Genomic DNA, 23,699 nt, shown 5'->3' with positions numbered 1-23,699 from the left:
CTTCTCTTCTCCAGGCTGAACAGCCCCAACTTTCTCAGCCTGTCTTCATACAGGAGGTGCTCCAGTTCCCTCATGGCCCTTCTCTGGACTTGTTCCAAGAAAACAAGCAAACACCCTCCCCCCCCCCCAACCAAATAAGCCAACATCCACCCCCCCCCCCCAAAAAAAAAAAACCCCCAAAAAAAAACCAAAACAAACAAAAAAAAAAACCCCAAACACACACCAAACAAACCAAACATTGCATCTTCTTAGGGAAAAAGTAACACTGACAAAATGTATCTGAAAAGTGAAACCCGAGCAGCCTGTTTACATTGGTTACACTTACACACAACCTCCACTTTAAAAATGTTTTGTGTAACAGAGTCCCCAAAAGGACTAGTTGGAGGGCCTGCATGACCCACAAAGTGACCCCCATCTCTGCAGGATCAAACTCAAGATGAAGGCTACACAAGTTTTAGACTAAGACTACACAAGCCTTTCACTTACCCTGATGGCTTAGAAGATCCTTCCACGTCAACTGAATCACAGTAACAGAAACCTAAGTTTCACAGGATTCTCTTTTCTATGAAATATAGGTTGGTCATTCTTGACCTTTTCTCAACAGGTGCACCTACACTGGTGCTAGAGTTTGAACAAGGAACTTGTTCCCATAGAAAAGCTAAACATTCCCCCCTTAATTTGCTTGTACTCTCCGCTGTTGCACGCTATGTAGAATTTCCAGATCAAATTTAGATAAATTTAATACTGGAAATACTTGATCTAGAATCATTAAATTTCTTTCTTTCTGCTCTTTTGCAATCATAATAGTTAAGGACACCTGTGGAAAATTAGAGAAAAATTGTATTACCTCTGCATGACACAGTGATATTACAGTTTGCACTTTGGTAAATCAGGTTTACCAATCTGTTGAAGGACGCAGTTATTACTTCAAATAATTGGAGTTACAAGGTGTGTAACAGAAGGGTAGACGTTAATAGCACAGAATTTCTTTGTAAAGTGCACAAAGCATGCCACTTAGAAGCATAAGCCAACAGCAAACAGATTTTTTGCATTCCAGGCATATATGTTACATGTTTGGACATGCTACAGCCACAGGAAGGCAAAGACGTTATCAAACACTGGCGTCTGGGTAAAAGCAATGAATTTCTAGAAAATTTAAAGATTAAAAGTAATCCATCTCAAAATCAATACTGTCTAAAATAAATTTTTATCAATCATGTTATGGCATTGCTGATGCAAAATGAAACTGGCACCATGCAAACAGCTGTTTTCTCAGACACAGGTGTGGACTTTTTCCTTACTTTAAAATATTTGATAAATTCTTAAAATTTGTGATCAATTTCTAATAGCAGAAAACCTGCTGTCTTTAGCAGTTATGAGCCACATACTCAGCGAATATAAAGGCTATGTCAGTTTACCTCATGACCTAATTTAGGGATTTGCAGGGTCAGCTCGCTTATGCAGGGAGAAGGATGCAGTAGCTCGCTGAGTCAGACAACCCCTTCATTAAGATTGTTTCAGCTGCACATTCTAATAAAGCAAATGGCATGAGGAAAAAGTCATATCGTTTTTAGCATGTAAATCTTATCCTGAACATTCCTATATAGACTTTTCCCTGGCGTTTCAGATAATAAACTACATATCATTTCCTTTTACCTCCAGAGCCTAACCCCTCAGCAAAATAAACAAAAAGTTGACCCAAAATAAATGGTTGCCTGTAGGTTCTCTAGAAATACAACTCCTTTGATGGTTCTGAACCTCATCACCTTATCATCACTGAATGACACAGCAGATCCCCCGTTTCTCTGGCTTGTTCCTAAAAGCTTCAAGGTTATTGCTGGTTTTTAAGGAGTCTTTTAGTCTGCAGACAATGCCATATGCTGCATTGCTAAGTGTGGTAGGGAACATAAAGAGGTGCATTAAAGAAACCCAGACATTTATCTCTGTATTTCAGATATAAACATCTCATATTTTACTACGATAAATTGAATTGCTTCTACAGAAATAAAAAGTACACAGGTACTGCAATACAGCAGAAAGATGGGAGACTGAGAAAACAACTGGAAGTAAATGCTGTGAAAGAACCAATGGACGGAAGAAAACTGCTACAAGCTGAGATACTGCAGAGATGAGGACTTACGCATTTGTGGTGCTGTGCCCCCAAAATCCCATTATTAAGCAATGACCAAAATCCACTTATTTTTCCAGTTTTCTACTATGTGTCCCTTCCCAGATACACTACCATCTGCAATGGACATTATTTCCTTTTGCAAGAAACACTGTATATACTTGAGGAGCTAAAAATTAGAAAATATTTACACCCACCCCCTCCCTTGATGTGACCGGTAACACATGTGACAGCATTAATCCCAGAAATAACAGTATAAATCACGATTCCAGAATGTGAGAAGCACATTAAAAAATATGTTGCATAAAGAATTGTTTGGCTGGCGATGGCAAATTTATTACCTTTTTGACTTTCAAACCAAGTGAAAGATAAGAATGTTTTGAAGATACCTGCATGACATTTCAGGACTATCTCCTATTAAACAGATAAATCCTTGACATATTCAATGCATTTAGCAGATTTTTGCAAGATGCTGTTCTGCTCAAGTTCTCAAAAGGCTATTTCTTGCTTTTCGGAACAGCTAGAGAACTTCTTCAGTCTGCATCAGTGTAAAAATAAGCCTCCCAAGACGCAAATTATTAAATGCAAAGGCCTCCTTACCCATAATTTCTTATGTAGCTTAGTTACTATATTGATTATTTTATGGCCAAATGTCAAATTTGTGCTGAAAAAAAATTTCCACATATGGAGAGCACTGCAGTTTAATTTTGAGACATTACAAAAGTAATGATGTAAAAAATTACAACGTGCACCATGAGGGATGCACATTTTTCTCAGTGGAAAAACGTGAATGTACATGCATATAAACACAAAATTAACTATAATTTTGTACTTACTTGATTTTATACTTACAAGATCAATCAGCTCCCTTGATATTTAGGGAAAAGGCTAGATGAACAGACCAATAGGTACTGAATAAAGCCAGAAAAATCAATAATATTAAATGTGAAAACTAATCAAATTCAAAAGGGATTTTATATCATGAGTGAGTTCATGGATCGTTCAATTTGGTAAAGCTAAACCAAGATTAAAGGGAAAGTAATTTAGGGCATTAATCCACAGAAACAAATTTGTTCTACACAAACTTATGAATTGTTGTAAACATATTTCAGTTTAGTAATCTTACTTTAGGAAGCTTTTCTGTGTTTGGATTTATTTATTTTTAAATCTTTAATCCTATTGTTCCCTTTTTAGCAACTTTTAAGCAACCAGACTAATTGCTTCCATCATGCATAAAACAGAGGCTCTTTCATACAAGTTTTATTACAGAAGATGATCTCTCTCCAGTGAAACTTGACATCTTAAGTTTCACACAAGATGCAACAACTGAATTTAAACAAAGATAGGTCAATGAATGCCTGAAAATTCCTACCCATATAATGCAGCTATACATAACATTCTGAAGTAAGTAAATCTTCTACTCTAACATCTGTTATTCACAGGATCTTCAGCAGTGATATTTGTAATAAGTAAAAGCAGAGTACTGCTAAATAATTTTACTCATTTAGGCTACATCTTTCTAAAACCCACAGACATACTTTCAATAGCATGCCATCAGCATCAAGAAAATCAGGACAGCCATTCTCAGGAATACCAGAATGAATACGTGGTAGAAATGAAAACAACAGGGGATTTCAATACACAAAATATCATCTCCTTCCTCACTGCAGTGATCATGAGTGGGAACACTAGAACTGAAGAAGGGGCAGAGGCAGCTGATGAGGTACCAGTCAGTTATACTACCTTCTGTGAAGGTATGAACTTTTTAAGGGCATGCTGTGAAATTTATCAATAACTCATAGCCCTAGAAAAGAATCAGATCTTGGGATTTCAACTTCTAGAACTAGTCACTGTAGTCACCACATAGTTCTTACTAAACTGAAAACAGCTCTATTACAAGTGTTGAATAGCATCTGAAAGACAAGTATCAATTTTTTGTTTTCTTCTCATAATTTTATTAGACTTGCCTCTCTTAAAATCAGTAACAAATTAGGGTGCTCCGCAAATAAGTTGCCAACTGCTGAACATCCACTGTCAGGTGATTAAGTGTTTACATTTCACTCAGTCTCGGGTTAAGACTGACTCAACTCAGTGGAGCTCAGGATAACCACTCATCATTCTGCTCCTAATATAGGGAGTAACAGGGAGATATCTACAATTAAAGATCTTAGGAGAGTAAGTAGAGACATTATAGTAATTAGTATGCCTTTGCTACTTTTATGTTCAAAACCTCAAAGCTTAATTGCTACAGGTCAGAATTAAACTAGAATGAAGCATGATGAAGTATTCAGTAGGTCACACCTGTACTTTTTTATTTATTTATTAATGTTTGTAATCAACTCTTTGATACATAGCACAAGGGCTTGCACTTCTGCCCTGTTTGTGCACTGATGAAGATGGGGCAGAGGAGTAATTCATGGATGTGCACTGAGCTGAGGTCCTCAGAAACCTTGCACCTTTGGGAGCAGTCCCAGTCTGAGAGAAACAAATGGAAAGAAGTCAGGGAAGAAGTTGAGGGACTGCTCGGGTCTCCTGGACAGCGTTTCAAGAGGGCAGGAACAACTGAAAAATTAGAAGCACTCTCTCTAACACATTTTTTTTACATTCTACTTCACCAATACAAATTCATTCAGAATGGAACTACAGGGCTGGCCTTGACTGATAGAAACAAAATAAACATTTCTTCTTTCACAGCTAAGTTGACTACTGCATTTAAAAAGACACCTCACCTTTGGAAGTCCACAAGACATTTTTGTCAAGAATTTTCAGAAGTTGGACTTGAGCTGATATTGAACTATTAACTCTGTAAAATCATCACAGTCTAGTCTTAAATATTAGGTCAAGTAGCAAAACATATAAAAAAGATTAAGATTTAGGTATACAGTCATTAAGCACAAGTTTGACAGTTACTTGAGTTTAAAGGTTTAACCTCATGAGAAGTTTGTCTTCTTTCACTCAAGAGTGGCTGTCCCCATCAGATTCTTATGAGATTTCATTTTAACTTGAACCTTCAAAACCCCTGCTAAAATTTGGGCCCACGGCCAGAGGCCAGAATTAATAAACTACCAAAGCATTTAACCAGACTTTCAGTAACTGCAGCTAAAGATTTACCTCTGACAGTTTTCAGTGATGCAGACACCTTGTGTGAAGCAAGTAACAAGCTCTTCTGAATTTGAAATAAAGCAAACCACAGCAAAAGAATTTAAAGTTGCAAATAAAAAACATGAACCAAGATATTTTTCTTACAGATTTTATGTAATACCTTGTATCTTTCAATTTTACATGTGAACTAGTCTCTGCAATAAAGTTTCAAACATTCAAGATTGTTCTTTGCATTTGCATTCTGATTAAAAGTTTTAAAAAAATTTGGTTAAACATCAACACAGGAAGTCAGTCTAGATGCATGGCCTGTGGCTGTGTACTCCCTATAAATGAATCCTGCTTGATTAAATCTCATTATTCTCAAACTTGCCTTCTATGATAGCATCACCATTGAGAAGAATGACCTACAGATATGCCAATGACAGCTGAACAATGGGTTCCATGTTACCCACTGGATCACAGTTCCATCAAGAAACCATCTTTGTCAAGCTCATGAACTCCACTTAAACAGCTTTAAGTATGAAGTGATTTGTTTTCAATCACAAAACTGCTGTATTGTCTTAGGGCAAAACAAAACCAAAGGTAAACTAACACAACTGCTACTGAAGTACACGGCTGTTCAGCAAACAAAAGCACAACTGCCATCTCTTAAAAAAAACAAAAAATCAGTCAAGTAACAAATGTGAAACTTGGAATATGACATTTGGAGAACTCAGTTTGTGGTACATTTTTCCACACATAAGCTGAACTACTTCTCCAACAGCTTCTTCAGGCAGGGATTTTAACTTTCATGAACACATTGCTCTAATAAAGTACTTGGCGTTAGTTATGGCTGTTGAATTAAAATGCATTCATGACATTAAATTTTTAAATCATTAAGCCATTACTTTTGATCAAGGTTGTTTTGGGTTTTTTTTTGTCTGTGTAGTGTTTGCAAGAATTAGCAACCAAGTGCATATTTCACCAGCAAAAGAATGAAAGCTGTACTAATAAAACTTACTTTTGCAGGTCCCTGAAGAGAATGGTAATATTTTATACCCTGACTGCATATCAAATGAATGCCAAAACCAAATTTGCTGTTCTGATAAAGGCTTATCTGTCACATATAATGTACCAGTTTGGTTTATGATCAAGGGCAACTTAACGCACAATCTGCTATCTACATTTTCTTCTGAATTCAGAAATAAAAAGGTTTACAGCGTTGCAGAACAGTTCTATAAACTGTCTAGCTCTAGCACTGACTTTAGTACCTATTTGTGAAAGTAGTTTCCTACAAAAATTTCCAGGTAATAACTAAACAGCTGAGCCTACTCAATCGAGGCTGCTCATCTGCAGTTTATTCAGGTATGCAAGTCCTGTGGTTGCCATATTTTACCTTAAAAAAAATTCCCCCTTTACCTGCTTTGTTCAGGGTAGCATTCAGAAAGCTCAAATAGTATAAATCATAGGCATTTTAGTTTTTAGTATAAAATCGTTACTTCAGACATACCTACAGGCCCCCATAACCTTGCTACTAAAAGAAATAATCACCTGCTGACAGTAAGGGAGCCCAATAACAGACTTCAAAACAGCTTTCATCTTGCTATATCTTGTTTCATCTCATTCACCTTGTACTTATGAAACAGGGTAGAGTTATGACAGTTAAGATGTTTAATAGAAACAACCAATTTGACATCCAATTCCAATGCTAGTAACATTCTACTGTTAATAAACTACAGTCAGTGAAATAGCTCAGTTTTAGTTATGCATTTTAATTGAGTACAATTTACATGCTCTATACACCTCTAAGTAGTGCATCCAGTTCACTCAACAAGGAGAATGCAGCTCACTGAAACAGATGTCTGATCCTCCAGCTTCCTCAGTTCTTAGTTCCTTTATTACTCTACATTAACTTGTAGATAAATTAAGCATAACATAAGTGTCTAAAATTCCAGCTGTGTTGGAAAATGCTGTTGTAAGGCTAAATTTTTAAGTCCAAGTAGTTTCATAACCTGTGTGCAGTTATTTATGAAGGCAGCAGGAACGTTATTCTGACAACCTAATTAAACTTCCAATAATGTCAGCAGGAATCTGATTGCAAAATGGCTCATTTTATAAACATCACTGCTTTTATGACTGACAAAAATATGCACTATCAGGTGCCAACTCCTTCACAAATACATATTTTACAACTTGTATTGTAAACTGCTTGCAAGTACAAAATTCTATGATTTTAAAGGTCTACACTCAACCCATAAAAATGTCACAGTTCATGCAAAGATGTCACTGATTTTGTTCTTCTGCCAGTTTCACATCTACGTAACTTCACTAGTTTCAGAGAAGTTACTCCCAGTATATACATAAATTTATATTTAAATCAAGCCATCACCTGTATACAATAATTGAGGCAAGATTACACGTGTTTAAAACAAAAGTGAAATACAGGACAGAAAAAACGTAACTGGATCTTGCCTATTTGAAGACCACTATACAGTCTGTATGCCACAGTGCACATGAAGCACACATTTCTTCAGAATTTGCTTTAAAAGTTTGCTGCCCACTGTAGAAGTCTCTTGAAAACTGCATGGGCCCTGAAGTGCTGAATAAGTCGGGGGGGGGGACGGGACGGGACGGGACGGGGACCAAAACAAAACCCAAACACATTTCTAATAGGAAATGCTTGAGAGTTAAAACCTCATACATGATATCCCACTATTTAAAGCAGTAATGAACCCTAAATTGAACCACTTCCTCATAACTGTGATTGCTGTGCTGAAAGCCATTACAGCTTTTCTAATTATAGCACAGGTTAAAACAAAGTACTGAATGTTTTAGTTCACTCATGTATAACATGGATACATTTATAATGAGTTTAAGGACTGGAGAAAAACAGTCATTTGGTACTGACCAACTGCCCACACAAATAGGAGTCCTTCTAGCACTTCTGTACTGCCTGCTCTTTCAGTCACTTCACAGAATCCATTTAAAAAGCCACTGCCAGCTTCTAATCATGGAGTCACCGGAGAATTTTGTTTGGAGATTTGGATTTTTTTTATATTTCTATTAAGACCACTTAAAAAAAGAAAGTCTCGATACAGCAGCGATGGAAATACATAATTAAAAGTCAGACCTGACAGTCCTCAGATTTCAGAAACCATTCTAGAAATCTCTTAGGGAGATGTGCCTTCTGATTTTATTAAAAATGAAGGTAACATCAAAAAGCAAAACTAAAGAAGAATAGGATAGAACATTTTACTTTTGTCAAACCTTAAACATAAAGTATATTAAGAAAACATGGTTTGGAACTTCAAGAACAGGAATATAAACATGTATTTTGTGTTGCAGAAAAATTCATGCGGGTATTACAGTATTTGATCTTTCTCTACATCCACTGGTATGCCACATGAACTTAACATTATTAAATAGATACAGAGATACCATAAATTCATACAAATACCAGGGTCTTCTGGCCTTGTACTGCAGATCAAGCAAATTGTTCTTTGGTAACTGGAGTAGGTTCATTTTCTATTCCAATGCAGGACTGTTAGAAGGCCATATTAGCCACTCATCTCAGAAAATTACAACTCCTGTAAACACAGCCTGGGCTACTTTTGTCACAAGAAAATAGTATTAGAGGTGGTATTAGAGACATAAATGCAAAGAAGTTAACATTATTCATTCCTTGTGGTGGCTGTTTCAGGAGAAAAAAAAAAATAAATCCGAACTCTCTCCTTCTCTATTCACTGTTTAATCTAGGTAACATTTAGACTCATATGTAAAGGCATTTTGATATATGGGAATGTACACATGCACACTTTCAGTTTAAATAAAGAGACCTGTGTGGAGAATGGCAATTTAAAATTAACATGACTTGAAGGTATTCCTATAACAAAGTTTAAAGATTTAGTAAACTGGGACATTACAAACCCAAAAAAGTCTTTCTAGATTTTTCATCTTCCCTTTTTCAACAAAGACTGACAGAATATACATATACAGGTTGACATGTTGATTTATCCAAAACAATTTTCACTTTGCTCAATTCTTAAGTCCTATTGACTAAAACGTAATATAATTCACAACAAAATTTTTTCAGTAAGTGAAACAATATGCAAAGAAAACCAAAACTAAGCTCAGAAGCTAAGTGGTTTAGAAAGCCTGGTAACATCTATGTGTGCGTAAGTGTGTCTGATTTGTTTTATACATTATATATATAGACACACAAACACACATATATACACACATGTGTGCACACGCGCACACACACACACATTTTTAACCTGCAGTGAAGATCAATCTATTTTCTAATAAGGAACAAAACACATCATTTAAAAATGTGGCTAATTTAACAAAACAGAGAAGAAACTGCTGCTATCAAAATATACAATTTGGATTGCAGACTAGAGGCTAACAACATTAAAAAAATAGTTTTAAGCAAAACCCCTTTGCTTCTGAAGAACAACAGGTATCAACCTGCCATAGCATGAAGCATCCAAACAAGATTTTATAAAAAGTTTAAACTGTGACCCTTTCTTGTCTGTAAAGTTCTTGACATATCATATAGTGCGAGCTCTGGTCTCCAAACTGGAGCCCCTTTCATTTTTCTCAATCCATACTTCAGGAAACAAATGGCAGCTGAAGGACTCAGAATCTCAAGTGAGATTTGTGCTTTACCATATACCTGGGGGGAAAAAAAAAAAAAAAAAGAAAAAAATCAACAGAAGACAACATTACTATTCTTTCAGTATTTATAGAAATTTTACTCCAAGGAACAACACGCCCAGACTTTGTTAAAACAAAACTCTTAGAGAGCTGGCAAGTGGCCAAAGAGATACAATGTGTAATTTATATGCCATATAGGTCTGGTATTATACACAATATTTGGCCTACAATATTTGGCACACTGAAAGACAGTCATCTGTTTGTTTCAAAGAAAATGCATGTTTACCAAGGCATCACACGACTTCTAGTATTGGAAGACTGTTGTTGAAGGCAACTGTAGTTCATTCTGGGCATTCAGAAATATAGTTTAGATGAGACTTTAGTAAGAAACCATATAAAGTTTGACGGTTGGAATTATTCTGACAATTCCTACTGGATTTTCCTTTTTGAAGTTCACTCAATCATTCAAGCAGTTTGCTGTGCAATCAGCATGAAAATATTGAACATTCATGAAACGCAGCAGCTTCTCCTTTCCCTCAATATTTCTTCAAGTGCTTCATAAGAAAGTTTTCTTCTCTATAACATGAAAAGTTATCGCAATGAACTTCCTATTCCGAGAGGGTTCTGAACCACAAAGAAGTAGAGTTAGAAACAATGCTGCTTTTCACAGACCTGCTGGTGCCACTCCATCCCTTGCTTCTCACGGAAGGCAGGGGTAAGTACTTGGAAAACTGTCATCTAGTAAGATGTGAAGAGGACGGAGGAGAGCTTTTAAGCTCAGAACTGCAGTCCAAGAGGAGGGCTGGGGGAGCTCTACACCAACTAGCTTGTTCTCTAGTCCTTTCCGTCTGTTTAAAGGGATGTGGGGAATCATGGTACTAATCACTGATTAAAAGTAACTACCCTTCCTTAAAATCCATGCATGTTACACTTTTATTTACTGTTCGCAATAAAGTCTAGTGGTGTATATTTAACTATATCGTCAAGGAAAATTTAAACAAGCAGAATTTTCAAGCTAAAACATTGTTCAATGTTCAAGTTGTACACAGTTCCCTTGCTGCCGTAACTCTTCATTCTCAACAAACATGAGCATACAGGATTTTGAATAGGAAACATACCTGTCCAAAGTTTCCCAGAAGCGTAGAAATACTGGCCTGTCCAAGTGTCTTTTGTGGTAGCTTAGTTCTAACACTGTTACATCCCATTTCTGTACATTTGGATCCAGACGTACTTCATCATACTTGAGATGAAAAGCTTTAACTATAGGAAACAGGAAAACATCTAGTAAACAAACATGATGACTCTGCAGTGTTTCATTATTAATCAAAAAGGATTCCAATCACATTGCTCTTTTTTCAGAATAGAGCCTGAGAAGAAACTTAATGAGCCCCCATCTCCCAAGAAAGTTGACCAGTTAATAAAGGGAACTGAGCTAAATATACCGGTTGGTGGCTAGTATCAGGCTCTCCTGATACTACAGGTTTAAGTTAAAGGGCAGCCCCTATTTTTAGATGCGTAGATTCCACAAGAACAGCAAAAACTCATTGCCAATTCAAGCACATCTTCCTTGGGAAACAAAGATGATCCTCCTGAAAATATTTGACGCATCCAAGAATTAAGAAAAAACAAGAAATAAAAGCCATTTCTGAGACCAGTGAGAAGGAAGCATGGCTATTTCACAAAAGCCTGTATAGAAGACTGTTAGCAGAATGCCAGTGTAATCCCCAAATGCTACATGAAACACTGTGAGAAATTTTATAGCTGCCACTTTTCCCTGATCTATTGATTACTCAGGTTAAAAATGGTAAAATATTAACAGTTATTTTGCTCTTGGGAAGTACTGTCACATGTGAATTATGTAAAGCCCAGGCATTAACACAGTGAGTATTAAAATCTTCTTGCAATTCTTCTTCATTTCCTTAGCCAAATAATAGTTTTGACATAATCCAGTGCAAAGTATTTAAGTCTTGTACAATTCCTATCTGGTAACCCATTAGATGTGTTTTCTATTTTGGTTATTACTGGAGAAGTAAAGCAGAAATATATAAGCAGGCTAGTGGAAACTAGTTATTTTTAATGCCACAGTCAGACATTTTTCTGGTACTACACTCTGTTTTTAGTTTCACAAAATTCACCTTCAATTTTAGCCAAATAGCTGAAATAAATAATAATTAAACAAACAACCAAAACCCCCAAATCCCACAAAAACCTTAGTTCCTTTTTCCAGATACAGGTGGATATGCAATGATACACCTACAAGCTTTCTAGAATGGTATCTGAAATCAGCTTGCTGGTTTTTTCCTCTCTATTAACTCAAGAAGTGATCATCTGTCTTGTGCCACTACCACATAAATTCCCAAGTTTTGGGAACAAAACCTATGCATACAGATCATTTACCTTTGCTAAATGATGTTGCATGTTTTAAAATAACTCTGGGGAAAGGAAGATATGCTGGGGCTATGCATTTACCGAACACTTAATCAACACCTGACAGAGTCTCTGTGCTAAGGTTAAATGATACAGAGCAGAAGACAATCCAAATCTGCATCTGAAATAAATCAGTATTAAAGTGCACTAACTTTACTATTATCGTTATATATCTTTATTATTATTATTAGTGCACTAAGTTCTCTAGCAGCAAGACCTTTAAAATGGTATCCAAACTTAAATATATGTTCTTGCTGTAAAGCTTTAATCAATTTAATTTGTGATTAAAGTGACGTCACTTAAAATTTTATCTCAAACACTGACATGTAAATGCAAATACAAGCTTGCTTGCAACGTGAACTTTAAACACTTCGACCATGTGTAAAGAAAACTAAGGAGAACAATTTTAAAGACTCAACTAACAAAATACTAAGTGGCATATCAATTGAACGAATAAAACCACTTTGACAGGCTCTGGTCCAATACAAATTGAGGAATTCCTTATGGTAAGCTACCTGCTTGTTTTCCAAAACGACAGTAATAAGCTTTGAATATTTGTTAATCGCTACAGACCAGTGACTTAAATGAAGAAATGCAAACTGCAGATGAAACAATGAGCTGTTGCAGATCTCAGAAACACCCATTTATGAAGAGTACCAAAGACTATAAATATGGGAAAAGCAATAACTTCATGAAAAGGTGAACACGCACAGCCATCCTGATGTTGCCTGTGCTCTCTCTATGTACACTATTTTATTCTGAGTGAGCTAAGTCATAAGGAGAAGTCCCAGAGATACTCTTATCAGCAAAGTACCTCACAAATACCTCACTGTGAAACAACAGAATACATTTCTTAAATTAAAAAGGTCCACTTCAATGTATCTTCATGAGCTAAACAAGAACTGATACTCTTCTTTCACTTGAAAAATATAAGAATTTGCACACCTTCAGACTGAACTACGCAGGCTATGATTTTCATCTTATGGCATAGTGAAGACTTAGAAAAATGTCAAAGCATGTCATAATAATTCCTGTGGCCCTCTATACATATATATACTATACATATACGTAAAATTCAAACTAATAGGTACTAGCACGCAAATAACTACCTAGACCTTAAAGAGTTTATAGCATTTTTCTTTGCTTGGTTTTTGCAATTACCTTTTTCTCTCTTTATTTTGAAGTGTTATTTTCTTCTTTCATTAATCTCTTTGTTAAACTGTCTCTGGTGGTATATTTTTACTTAACATTCACTTTCAGGCTCTTTCACACTCTCCCTGCTCATTCTCATTACCCCCTTAAGCAACTCATTCTATTTCCTTCTTCACAGAAACATCCTTAGCCTTCTGTCCAGCACTTTTTTTTTTTTTTTCCTCCTTACCAAACTACCATTCTCTTTCCAGCTTCTACTTCACATACCAAATAGGTGCACAACATAAAACCTGATGAAACTCGTTTCCTCATCATTGACTAGAAGACAAGAGACTCAAATAAGGTGGTTTTTGCGCTTGGGGCGGTTGCTTTTTTATTTTATTTTCTGTGTATGCATTAATTTGCTTGGGTTTTGTTTAGTTTATTGGGGAATTTTTGTTGTTTGTTTTTAAAGCTGTAGCTCAGAAAACAGTAGACACTACAAAAAGGTCTATTTTTCAAGGCAGCTTCACAATGAAGTAACAGAACAGAAGGTAACAGTTTCTTTAGACGTTATTGCACACCTTGCAGTCAGAAGAGTGAACTGAGTGAGTAAAGTGCAGCGTATCTCAAAGTATATTGTGTGTAATTGTGATAACTCAGAAAAACCTGTTCAGATCTACAGTGGTAACATCCAGCTCACAATTTAAAAGTATTTGTATCTTATTAAACTTTCACATTTTTGTCAGACACCAGATAATATTCATAAAGCCCTCTGAGTGAGATACTAGGTGATGAATCCTCTGTTCAAATTTGCAATGAAATCTGAGATCAGACTGTAAACCTGTTACCTATGAGGTGCTACACATTGTGTTTTCACTGTTTTATAGAATCTTAGAAAGTATATTTATACATTACCTATTTCTGAACCTCTTCTAGAGATGACAGCTTTGAGATTTCTGTGAGCTTTCACAAGTCAGAACAACAGAATTGCTGAGGGCACATCTGCCACTGGTGCAGAGACCTAAAGCCCCGTCTTCTCAATCAGCAGCACTTGGACAAGATGCTGTCATAAACATAAACACCCCACAGAAAAACCCAAATTGAGTAACAAACCCCAAAACACTTAAAACCAGAACAACAATCCCCCTTACTTTTTGCAAAGATATCAACAGGTGATCCATCAGGCAAGAGCCAAGGCCAGCCTTTGAACTGCCAAGCAGGACCCTGTACAAACACTGCCACCACACGATCCCTATGAACACAGAAAGAGATGGAAGTTTTGATGGCCCTCAACACTTAAATTACACACTCTCTTAAACAGACAATATACTATAGCAAAATTTCTTATTTTGTTAACAGCAGTATAGCACACTTAACCACCATACCTCCAGCACAGCTGTTAAGAAAAGAAAGATTAATGACTTTTCCAGACTTACAGCTCCATCCCTTTGCAGAATGCAGCTCAGTTTCTCGTGCTGCATTTATAAGAGGTAAAATCATGTTTATTTCTGGCCATTACTACTTGGGTCTTAAAAAGTGCTCCAACATTTTCGAGGTAATCTTTTATGAACAAGAGTGTAAACTGAGATGTATCAATTTAAAAGCCTTTATTCTGAATACTGTGAAGTACTTCTCTAATAATTTATTAGAAGAGACAAATGATAAATTTCTGCAAAGGGCATCATTTATTGTAAGAGTATGTAACTGCTACCTGCTGTCTAAGAAAATAAATCTGTGATGAAGAGGAAGCTTTTATATTAAAAAAAAAAAATTAAAATAAATAAAAAAAAACCCCCCACCTTTAAGAAAAAATGACCTCCCATATAGGATCTTCTTCTTGAACATTTACATCATCCAACCATGGCCTCTAGCTACTACAATAAATAGTTACCTCCCTAATCCCCAAATTTAATTCATCATTAAATCTACCAAATCTCAAAGGGAAAAGAATGATGAAGGTGGAGTTTAGGGTGTTTTGGTTTGGTTTGGGGATTATTTTTTTTTTTTAAGACAGACTAAAGGTTTGCCATTTAAAATGATGCTGCAGGCTTTGTAATAGTCAGTAGAAAAAAAACCACCCCAAAATATCCCAAAAAACCTCAGAACAGAAAAGCAGTGACATGTTAATTTCTAGATACTTATACCTAATTCTCCCTTGGATAAAATCAAGCTGAAAACCCATCCCACTTCATCTCTTTGGTCAGAAGCACCTTAGGAACCATTACAGACAGCTCTTAAACTGTTTAATGATCAAACCTTTAAGTGCTGTCTGCCCTTTAGAATTTCAAAACCATGGATTTCTGATAAGTTCAAGTTCTCAATACAGAGAACAATTAATTTGGGAACAGGACCTTTTCAAAGTATTCCTCACTATTACAATCTAATTTGGAAGTTACAAACCCACCAAAAATGTCAAAGAGCATGCCCAAAATCTTCACACTTGGCAGGAAGAAATAAAAATGTTACCTAATTCATTACATCAAATAACAAAAGATTTTTCTCTAGAATTTTCCCGCTTAATGGGAAAAGCGTTTTTATAGCATTGAAGAATTGGCTTCAGACAAAACAATCTGCTTCCAGGTTTTTTTCTTAAAAAAGCTACCTATGATTCCCTTTCCCCAACTGGGGCTCTCCCTTCAGAAGGAGATTCCACCACTGAATCCAATTCAATGAATCTGATTCAATACTGAAATCAAAGTTCAGCCTTTACTGTCTGATGCATTCTCTTTCTTGAAGTATTAAAGAAGTTAAAATGTCAGACACTGAAGGCCTGCAAACATATCTTCCCAATAGACTCTTATCCAGAAAGCAGACAAGAAAAGGAGGGCTCTTCCTCTCAGTTCACATTTCAGCAACTTGCATACTACAGTATCACAAACTAGAAGTTAACATAAATATTTTGGGTGACATGGTTTAGTGAGGTGTCCCTGCCCACGGCAGGGGGGTTCTAACTAGATGTTCTTACAGTCCTTTCCAACCCTAACTATTCTATGGTTCTATTCCTATTTGAATTTCTGACACATTTCCAGCAAACATAATAAAATTAGTTGTGCTAGTCTTACTGTTAAAATATGAAGTGTTGCAATTTCTTAAGACATTTAAGTTTAGTTTCATATTATTTTAACCTGAAAAAAAGACTCATATATGGTTAAGAAACAAATGCATTGTTATATCCATATATTCACTTTTTAGTAAATTTAGTAACATTTTATTGGTCTCCCTGAATTCTCCTGGTTAAGAAATTTTATGAAAGGGAAATTTATTTTACCAGTCTTGAGGCATAAGTTTCAGAGGTTGGTCTACTACTCGATAAGGTACAGTAACGCTGACTGTAGTTCCCCCAGGCTGTATCTGGTCCTTCCTTCTCTGTATTAGAGTTTCATTCTCTCGCTGACAGCCTTGTTTTTTCTTTTCATCTGATGGCACAAATCTTGGGGAATAAAGAAACAGTAGACAAAAGCAATTTATTTGATGTAATCAGCAGGAAAAGCAACACGTTTATCAGAACTTTGCGTTATAGGCACAGGTCACTGAAGCCATCACATTTTCACTATGCCAAGCCTCCATCACTGCACATTCAGAACAACAAATACAATAATGTTTCATATGCCAAGATTATAAAATCAGTCATACTAAAAGGTCTTCTCTTCCTCAAAACTACAGCTGACCTGTTCTTATACATTTGGGGTACTCCCTGCAGACCTTACCCAATAAATTTGCAAATAATCGGCCAGATCACAACCTGCTAAATGGCCATAACTCATTCTTTTTAGTGATCAAGGGTAACATGGGAAAGCTTCGCCACTAAGAAACAATTGATTCTAGGAGCAAATTTTGGAGTTCTTGCTCTTGGAACCACTAGAATTATGTTTTCTCAAGAAAGACAGGGTTTTGGGACAGGAAGTTTTTTTCAGTGAGGTGTTTTTGGGTTTTTTTGATGATTGTGATTTTACATTATCAATCAGTCATTTGTTTACCAAGATGTATGATACTACAATGCTGGATTTATGATTTTTTCTAAATAGCTTCTCTGGTAGTTAAGTGCTCAGAAAATAAGGATAACATGATCCTCATGTCTTATGCAATCTCCGTATGAGAAAAAGAAATGCTTAAAATGCAACCCCCCAAAATGAATTATGGGTCTTTAATCTTTCAGCACTCAACTTAAAAAACCAAATGCAATTCCATTTCAAGAGTCACTTTTTTATTGCAATAGTAAAATAAAATACACAGAACAGTTCTCAAAATTGGCAACATAAATGTGAAAGTAGCATAAACCTTTTTACTGATGAATCTCTGGGGATTTTATCAAAAGGAAAGATAACAGAATCATGCATTTTATAGAACTAAGCCTATGTCAAACAGATAAGAAGATAAAGTGATGTGACCAGCATCACCTACTAGGCTAGCAGAAGAGCAGGCCTCAGACCTACGTCCTCCTAATACTCTATTCAGAACCACCCAGCTGCACTGTTTGCCACTGACATTTAATTTCCAAAACTGCTGATACAAAGAAACACTATGTTTCACTAAACTGCAAAAGTCACCAGTATTGCTGCTACATTTTAAAAGCACAATACACAATTGGTAAGATTTCTCTTCATTATAGTACAGATGGTGCTGCTTAAAAGTTTACTGCATTTTTCAGTTAAGTTGTTTACACCACTTCTATTTGTTCTCTTCAACCTATTTCTATTTGAATATTAAAACCCAGCTTGAATGTGCTTGAACAGGCAGACCACATTTCTATTGCTGGAAAAAGAGATGAAGGGAATGAAAAATTGAGTGTGAAAAAAAATGTACATTATTCAGAGAACTTGAAAATAGTTGTTTTTGCCAGCATTTCTTGAGGAAAACCCCAAGCAAACATGTTTTAAGGCAGCACTTGGAAACTGTTGATAAATTTTCAAGCAAAACTTATTTTCCTTTCCTAGCGAAAATAAACAAATGAAGGCCCCTTATAGTCTTCATGATTTAACAGTCTTTCAAAAAAACAGAAAGTCACAACCAATTTGAGGCATGAGTCCAAATGTGTACAGCTGCACTGGAAAATTTAAACAAAACAAAACCAACAAACAACCTGCAAATGACTATAAATTGCACATTAAGTTGGCTAGCACTGTAAATACAGAAAAAAGCACTACAAATGCTAGAGGATAAGCTATCACTAAAATTATGCTTATCTGTGTAGTACATGTGTAACACTACCATTCTACAGAAAATACAGACAAAAAGGCTTGTACAGGATACACTGGGGAAAGTACACTTTGGCCACCTAGAATATTATTTAAGAAAATGTTAAAAAATACTTTTAAAAGCCAAGTCACTCCACCAGTACTTGAGGTAATCAGAAAACAGCTCTACTTTGGTAGAAGCTACCAAACATGGCATCAGAATTAAGTATTTCTAGTCAAGTTGCTAATTTAAAAACTCGAAAGTGAGGTGCAACTTTAATCGTGAACACGCGTAATAACCTGGCCTGCCAGCATGCTGCAGGCTTTGGTTTCCCAATAACAACTGATATGAATCTGTATTTTGCAACTTAAAATAACGATTTGCTTGGTGGTCTTGAGCTTTTAAGAAAACCGTTCATAAGTCTCTCCTCAGCAATCACAACTAGGGAATTGGGGCTGGAAAATGGATTTTATTTTTTTTCTTTTCCGTAACTTTAAAAGTTACAGACACCCTAACTTTCTCCTAACCACCTTCTACCCGAGTGGCAAGGTCTATATGAAAAGCCAAGATTACCTAAAATGGCAGAGAGCTAAAGAAGAATCATGTTCTTTATTACCTGTCCCATGCACTAAATGAGAACAAACTCTTACAGAATATGTAAATAATACCCAAACAGCCATACATACATTACTGTGATAACTGAATATTCATCTGAATGAACAACAGCCTAAAAGGTCACATTTTAAGTTTAATTTGTAAATGTGAGGAAGCAAACACATTTTAAATGGAAACAGGAAACCTAGCCATGCCTGCCACGTTAGACAAGAAGCAATGTTGCTATTCTACAGAGCCTAACAATTTCACCACTCTACGTGAGACCCTTCAAATTTGGGTGAAACAGGCGTTCTCAATTCTACTTCTACCTTTAAATATTTCTACGTTTATGAATTCATTTCAACAGTAGTTGATTCCCAGTTTCTCTCCATTTCAGCTAGAAAGTGTGTTACAGCTAGTAAGGCACCATTCAGTTGTGCCTCAGCCATGTACCTTCCAGACAACAGTTTCAGTTTTATTTACTGTAAAAATCTAAATGGTTCTGAACACATTTATTAAAAGACAGAACATGAAATATCTGAATTTTCTGAAGAAAAAAATCAATAAGCAGATTCACATGGAACAGTAGATAAGACGACTGCCACAACAAAGGCACTAAAAGAAACACTTACATATAAGCACACAAACAGTACACAAATAAATGACAGTCTGAAGAAAGTTTATGAACTATATGCTAGCATTTCTGGGAACCATCGATTCAGTAAGCATAATAAAAGCCATGTGCTCAGAAATTGAGAATCAATAAAATTACGGTATGATTACAAATATAATCATGGCTTGCTCCATCACTACCTGAACAGAGAAGTCAAGATTAAAAAATCTGAGTATTAAAGAAAACACCAAAAACCTCATCTTCTCTTGGGAATTATTTGCCACAATTCTATATTGGCTGGCTTAACTACACAATTGTACTTCACACCTTTTTAATCACCCAAATCATTAGAAATGTGTTCTGAAACCCAGCTGTGCGGAAGCTTACTTTTTTAATGACTTTTCATATTACTATTTCCCAGTAAAAAAAAAAAAAAAAAAGTAATTCCATAACTACTTAGAATCCATTCTTATACCCCAACTAGGAAACTAATAGCACTCAATTCTCTTGCTGTTAATTGACAAAATCATTATCCACATAAAACCTGGTGCACTCTCTCACTTTATAAAGACAGCAGGTCCCTTTCCTAAGGTAACAGGCAAGCAACTGACTAAAATCAAATTATGGGAAATAACTAGTAAGATACTAAGCACGCTGAACTGTCCGAGTTACGCATGCCTAGGCTCTAATTGCAAACCAATTGCTAGCAATAACTTTGAAACATTTTTACTGAAGTCAGGTTAGCACTTTCTAGCCCCTAAGTCAGGCATAGTGAAAAAAGCAGGAAAAGAGAATAAGGCAACTCCAACGCTGGAAAGTAACAGAGATCCCTGTAATACCCATAGGATTGTGTTTAGAACTAGGACTTATTTTTACAACCCTTTCAATATTTTTGTTACATTACAGTATCAAAAGCTTCATACACCTGTTTTCGTAAGAGAACAAAGCTTCTTTCTCTAATACAGCATCCCTGAATCTATTAGATAGTTTGCTCGATATCAAAGCCACGTAAATCTCAGTGAGTTGTCTGGCCACATATGGTGAAGCACATCATGACTGAAAACATCATCATAATAAAAATACATAATCATCATCTAATCATTTACATCTGCTGATATAATTCCTGCCTCACTTTTGTTCCAAGGAAAGCAGAAGTCTTGCCTGATAAGCCTAACTGATATGCTCAAATACTTCATCTGGAAAGCCAGATTTTACACAGCAATTATCTAATGTTGCATTCAGATAATGATAAAAGAATAAAGTGTATCATATGAAATATTTTAAGAGGATTCACAATACACTACAAGATATTGCAGTTCTGATTTTAAAAGAAATTATATCTTTTTAATATTTCAGAAAAATCTCCATTTTTATCTTGTACTTTGCTCCCTAGAAAAACAGCCTTTAAAAAAATGGCTATCAAGAATATTGAGAATATTTGCATTATATAGCATGTTAAGTGTACATGTTACAATTATACATATACAAATGTCCTCTTACAAAATCTAAGTTGCAACAAATATATCCAAAAGATAAATCGGGTATCTAAAAAAAATAATCTTAAACCAGCAACATGCTTCTACTTTATCTATATATATATATATATATATTTCATTTTATTCATGATAGCTTTTCTGTGTTCCGTATTTTCTACTTCAAAAGAAAGCATAACATCAGTGATGAATTAAAGATGCCAAGCATCATACATATGACCACTAAACTTCACAAGGAAAACAACCCCAACATATTACAAAGCTAGGAAAAAGGTTACTAAAATCATTGTCATAATTAATAGGCTTCTTTCAGTCCTTGACAATTGAATTTAATGCCATAATACTGAATGAAGACCACCCTTTTTACAACAAACATCCTAAAATTTCAGCCACTGATACCCAAAGTGATAATGTGTTGCAGTGCAGTTACTTATAAAAAGAAAATCCAGCATCCTAGACAAAAAAAACCCTGTACTGACAGACAGGAATTCCCAGCTATTACTCTAAGCTTTGATTTTAAACAGTTTGATCTCTCATTATAATTTCAGCTAACTTGGTTCCTTATTTTGTTTACAAATAACTAATCAACCAACCAAAAAAAACATTTAAATGGAGGGAATAATAAAAGTTGGTTTTATTTATGAAACCTAAATGTTCTTTATTATCACACACTTCACAGAACTGTGCTGTCCTGGGTATCAGACATGGGAGAACAGGCTGGCCTACGAACAGCCCATGTCACATGTATCAAAGCTTCCATGCAACCCTGGGGCCCTCATTCTCCCAGGGTTCTCCCGTATTTCTTTGCAGTCTCCACTGCAATAGCTCTTACTCTTCCAGCTCCAAAAATGCCTTCTCCTTGTGCTCTATCACTGATCTTCTCTGATGGCTAATAAAAGCAATCTGATTACCTCTAAAAATACAAGAAATTCAAATCTACCTGCAACTTCCTCAGCCCGGGTAAGGCAGGGAATATTAATTTGGGTGTGTCTTTTCTATGTGGACAATATTTCCTTATACCAAAACTCGCAGCAATGACACGCGTCTTCCAAATCTCTACTCTTCCATCAAATTTAGCTGAGAGTGGTGAATGGGTTAAAAGTCAGCAGTGACTTAGAAGCAGAAATTAGGCAAGTCTTCTTTCCTTGGAAAACCATCACCTATCTATCAATCACACTCGACAGCAAAACTAGTTCTAAACTCTGCATATCTGAACAGTAAAAACAAACCCTGGAGCCATTCCTACAAAGTACCTCAATAAATTTTCATGAAAACAAACAAACACAACGAACCCCCCAAAAAACCTACAGGCCAGGTGGCATATTTACTAGAAGAATGCTAGAACTGCTATGGCTAAATTAACATTTTGCTCTTCTGCTATTGCACTTCTCATTCATTAACACACCTTATTCACTGTGTCTTTCGTACCTGTTAACTACACCAGTGTCCTCCTTCGAACCCTTAAACTTCATTTTTTTCTGGATCACGTTCTTTGCACTCTATCAGACTCCTCTTGGGGCAGGTCTTGAGAGGTTAAGTGTAACTCTGCCCCAGTGGAGCTGGAAACACTGCAGGCCTCTTAGCATAGAGATCCTTAGATATGAGATATAGGTGCTTTATTCTAACTATTCCTACCTCAAAAAGGCACAAATTACACAGATATAAAATCCAGGGCTTGTAGCTCTGATTTTTTTGTACTTAAGCCTAAAATCCCAGGTAAACAAGCAACATCCTCCATAGAATCACAGAATAGTTAGGGTTGGAAAGGACTTTAAGATTACCTAGTTCCAACCCCCCTGCCATGGACAGGGACACCTCTCACTAAACCATCCCACCCAAGGCTTCATCTAACCTGGCCTTGAACACCACCAGTGATGGAGCACTCACAACCTCCCTGGGCAACCCATTCCAGTGTCTCACCACCCTAACAGGAAAGCATTTCCTCCTTATATCCAATCTAAACTTCCCCTGTTTAAGTTTTAACCCATTACCCCTTGTCCTATTGCTACAGTCCCTGATGAAGAGTCCCTCCCCAGCATCCCTATAGGCCACCTTCAGATACCAGAAAGCTGCTATGAGGTCTCCACGCAGCCTTCTCTTCTCCAGGCTGAACAGCCCCAACTTCCTCAGCCTGTCTTCATACAGGAGGTGCTCCAGTTCCCTGATCATCCTCGTGGCCCTCCTCCGGACTTGTTCCAGCAGTTCCATGTCCTTTTTATGTTGAGGACACCAGAACTGCACACAATACTCCAGGTGAGGTCTCACAAGAGCAGAGTAGAGGGGCAGGATCACCTCCTTCGACCTGCTGGTCACGCTCCTTTTGATGCAGCCCAGGATACAGTTGGCTTTCTGGGCTGCAAGCGCACACTGCTGGCTCATGTTCATTTTCTCATTG

General features: G+C 36.3%; 1 protein-coding gene across 1 annotated transcript in view; it reads right to left on the bottom strand.

The window, feature by feature from the left end:
* Window positions 1-8,447: 8,447 nt before the first annotated feature.
* The window catches only part of CDC73 (cell division cycle 73), a 110,756-nt gene continuing 95,504 nt past the window's right edge, over window positions 8,448-23,699 (bottom strand). The window contains exons 14-17 of the mRNA XM_065675056.1: window positions 16,698-16,859; window positions 14,581-14,681; window positions 10,987-11,128; window positions 8,448-9,887 (exon numbers count right to left, since the gene is read on the bottom strand). Of these exons, the coding sequence (XP_065531128.1) occupies window positions 9,851-9,887; window positions 10,987-11,128; window positions 14,581-14,681; window positions 16,698-16,859 (442 nt within the window). The 3' untranslated portion in view covers window positions 8,448-9,850. The remainder of the gene's footprint in view (window positions 9,888-10,986; window positions 11,129-14,580; window positions 14,682-16,697; window positions 16,860-23,699) is intronic.

The sequence above is a fragment of the Lathamus discolor genome, chromosome 3, assembly GCF_037157495.1.
Source record: "Lathamus discolor isolate bLatDis1 chromosome 3, bLatDis1.hap1, whole genome shotgun sequence".
NCBI classification, from domain to species: domain Eukaryota; kingdom Metazoa; phylum Chordata; class Aves; order Psittaciformes; family Psittacidae; genus Lathamus; species Lathamus discolor.
The sequence above is the reverse complement of the archived record's forward strand: the minus strand, read 5'-3'. Positions and strand labels throughout refer to the sequence as shown.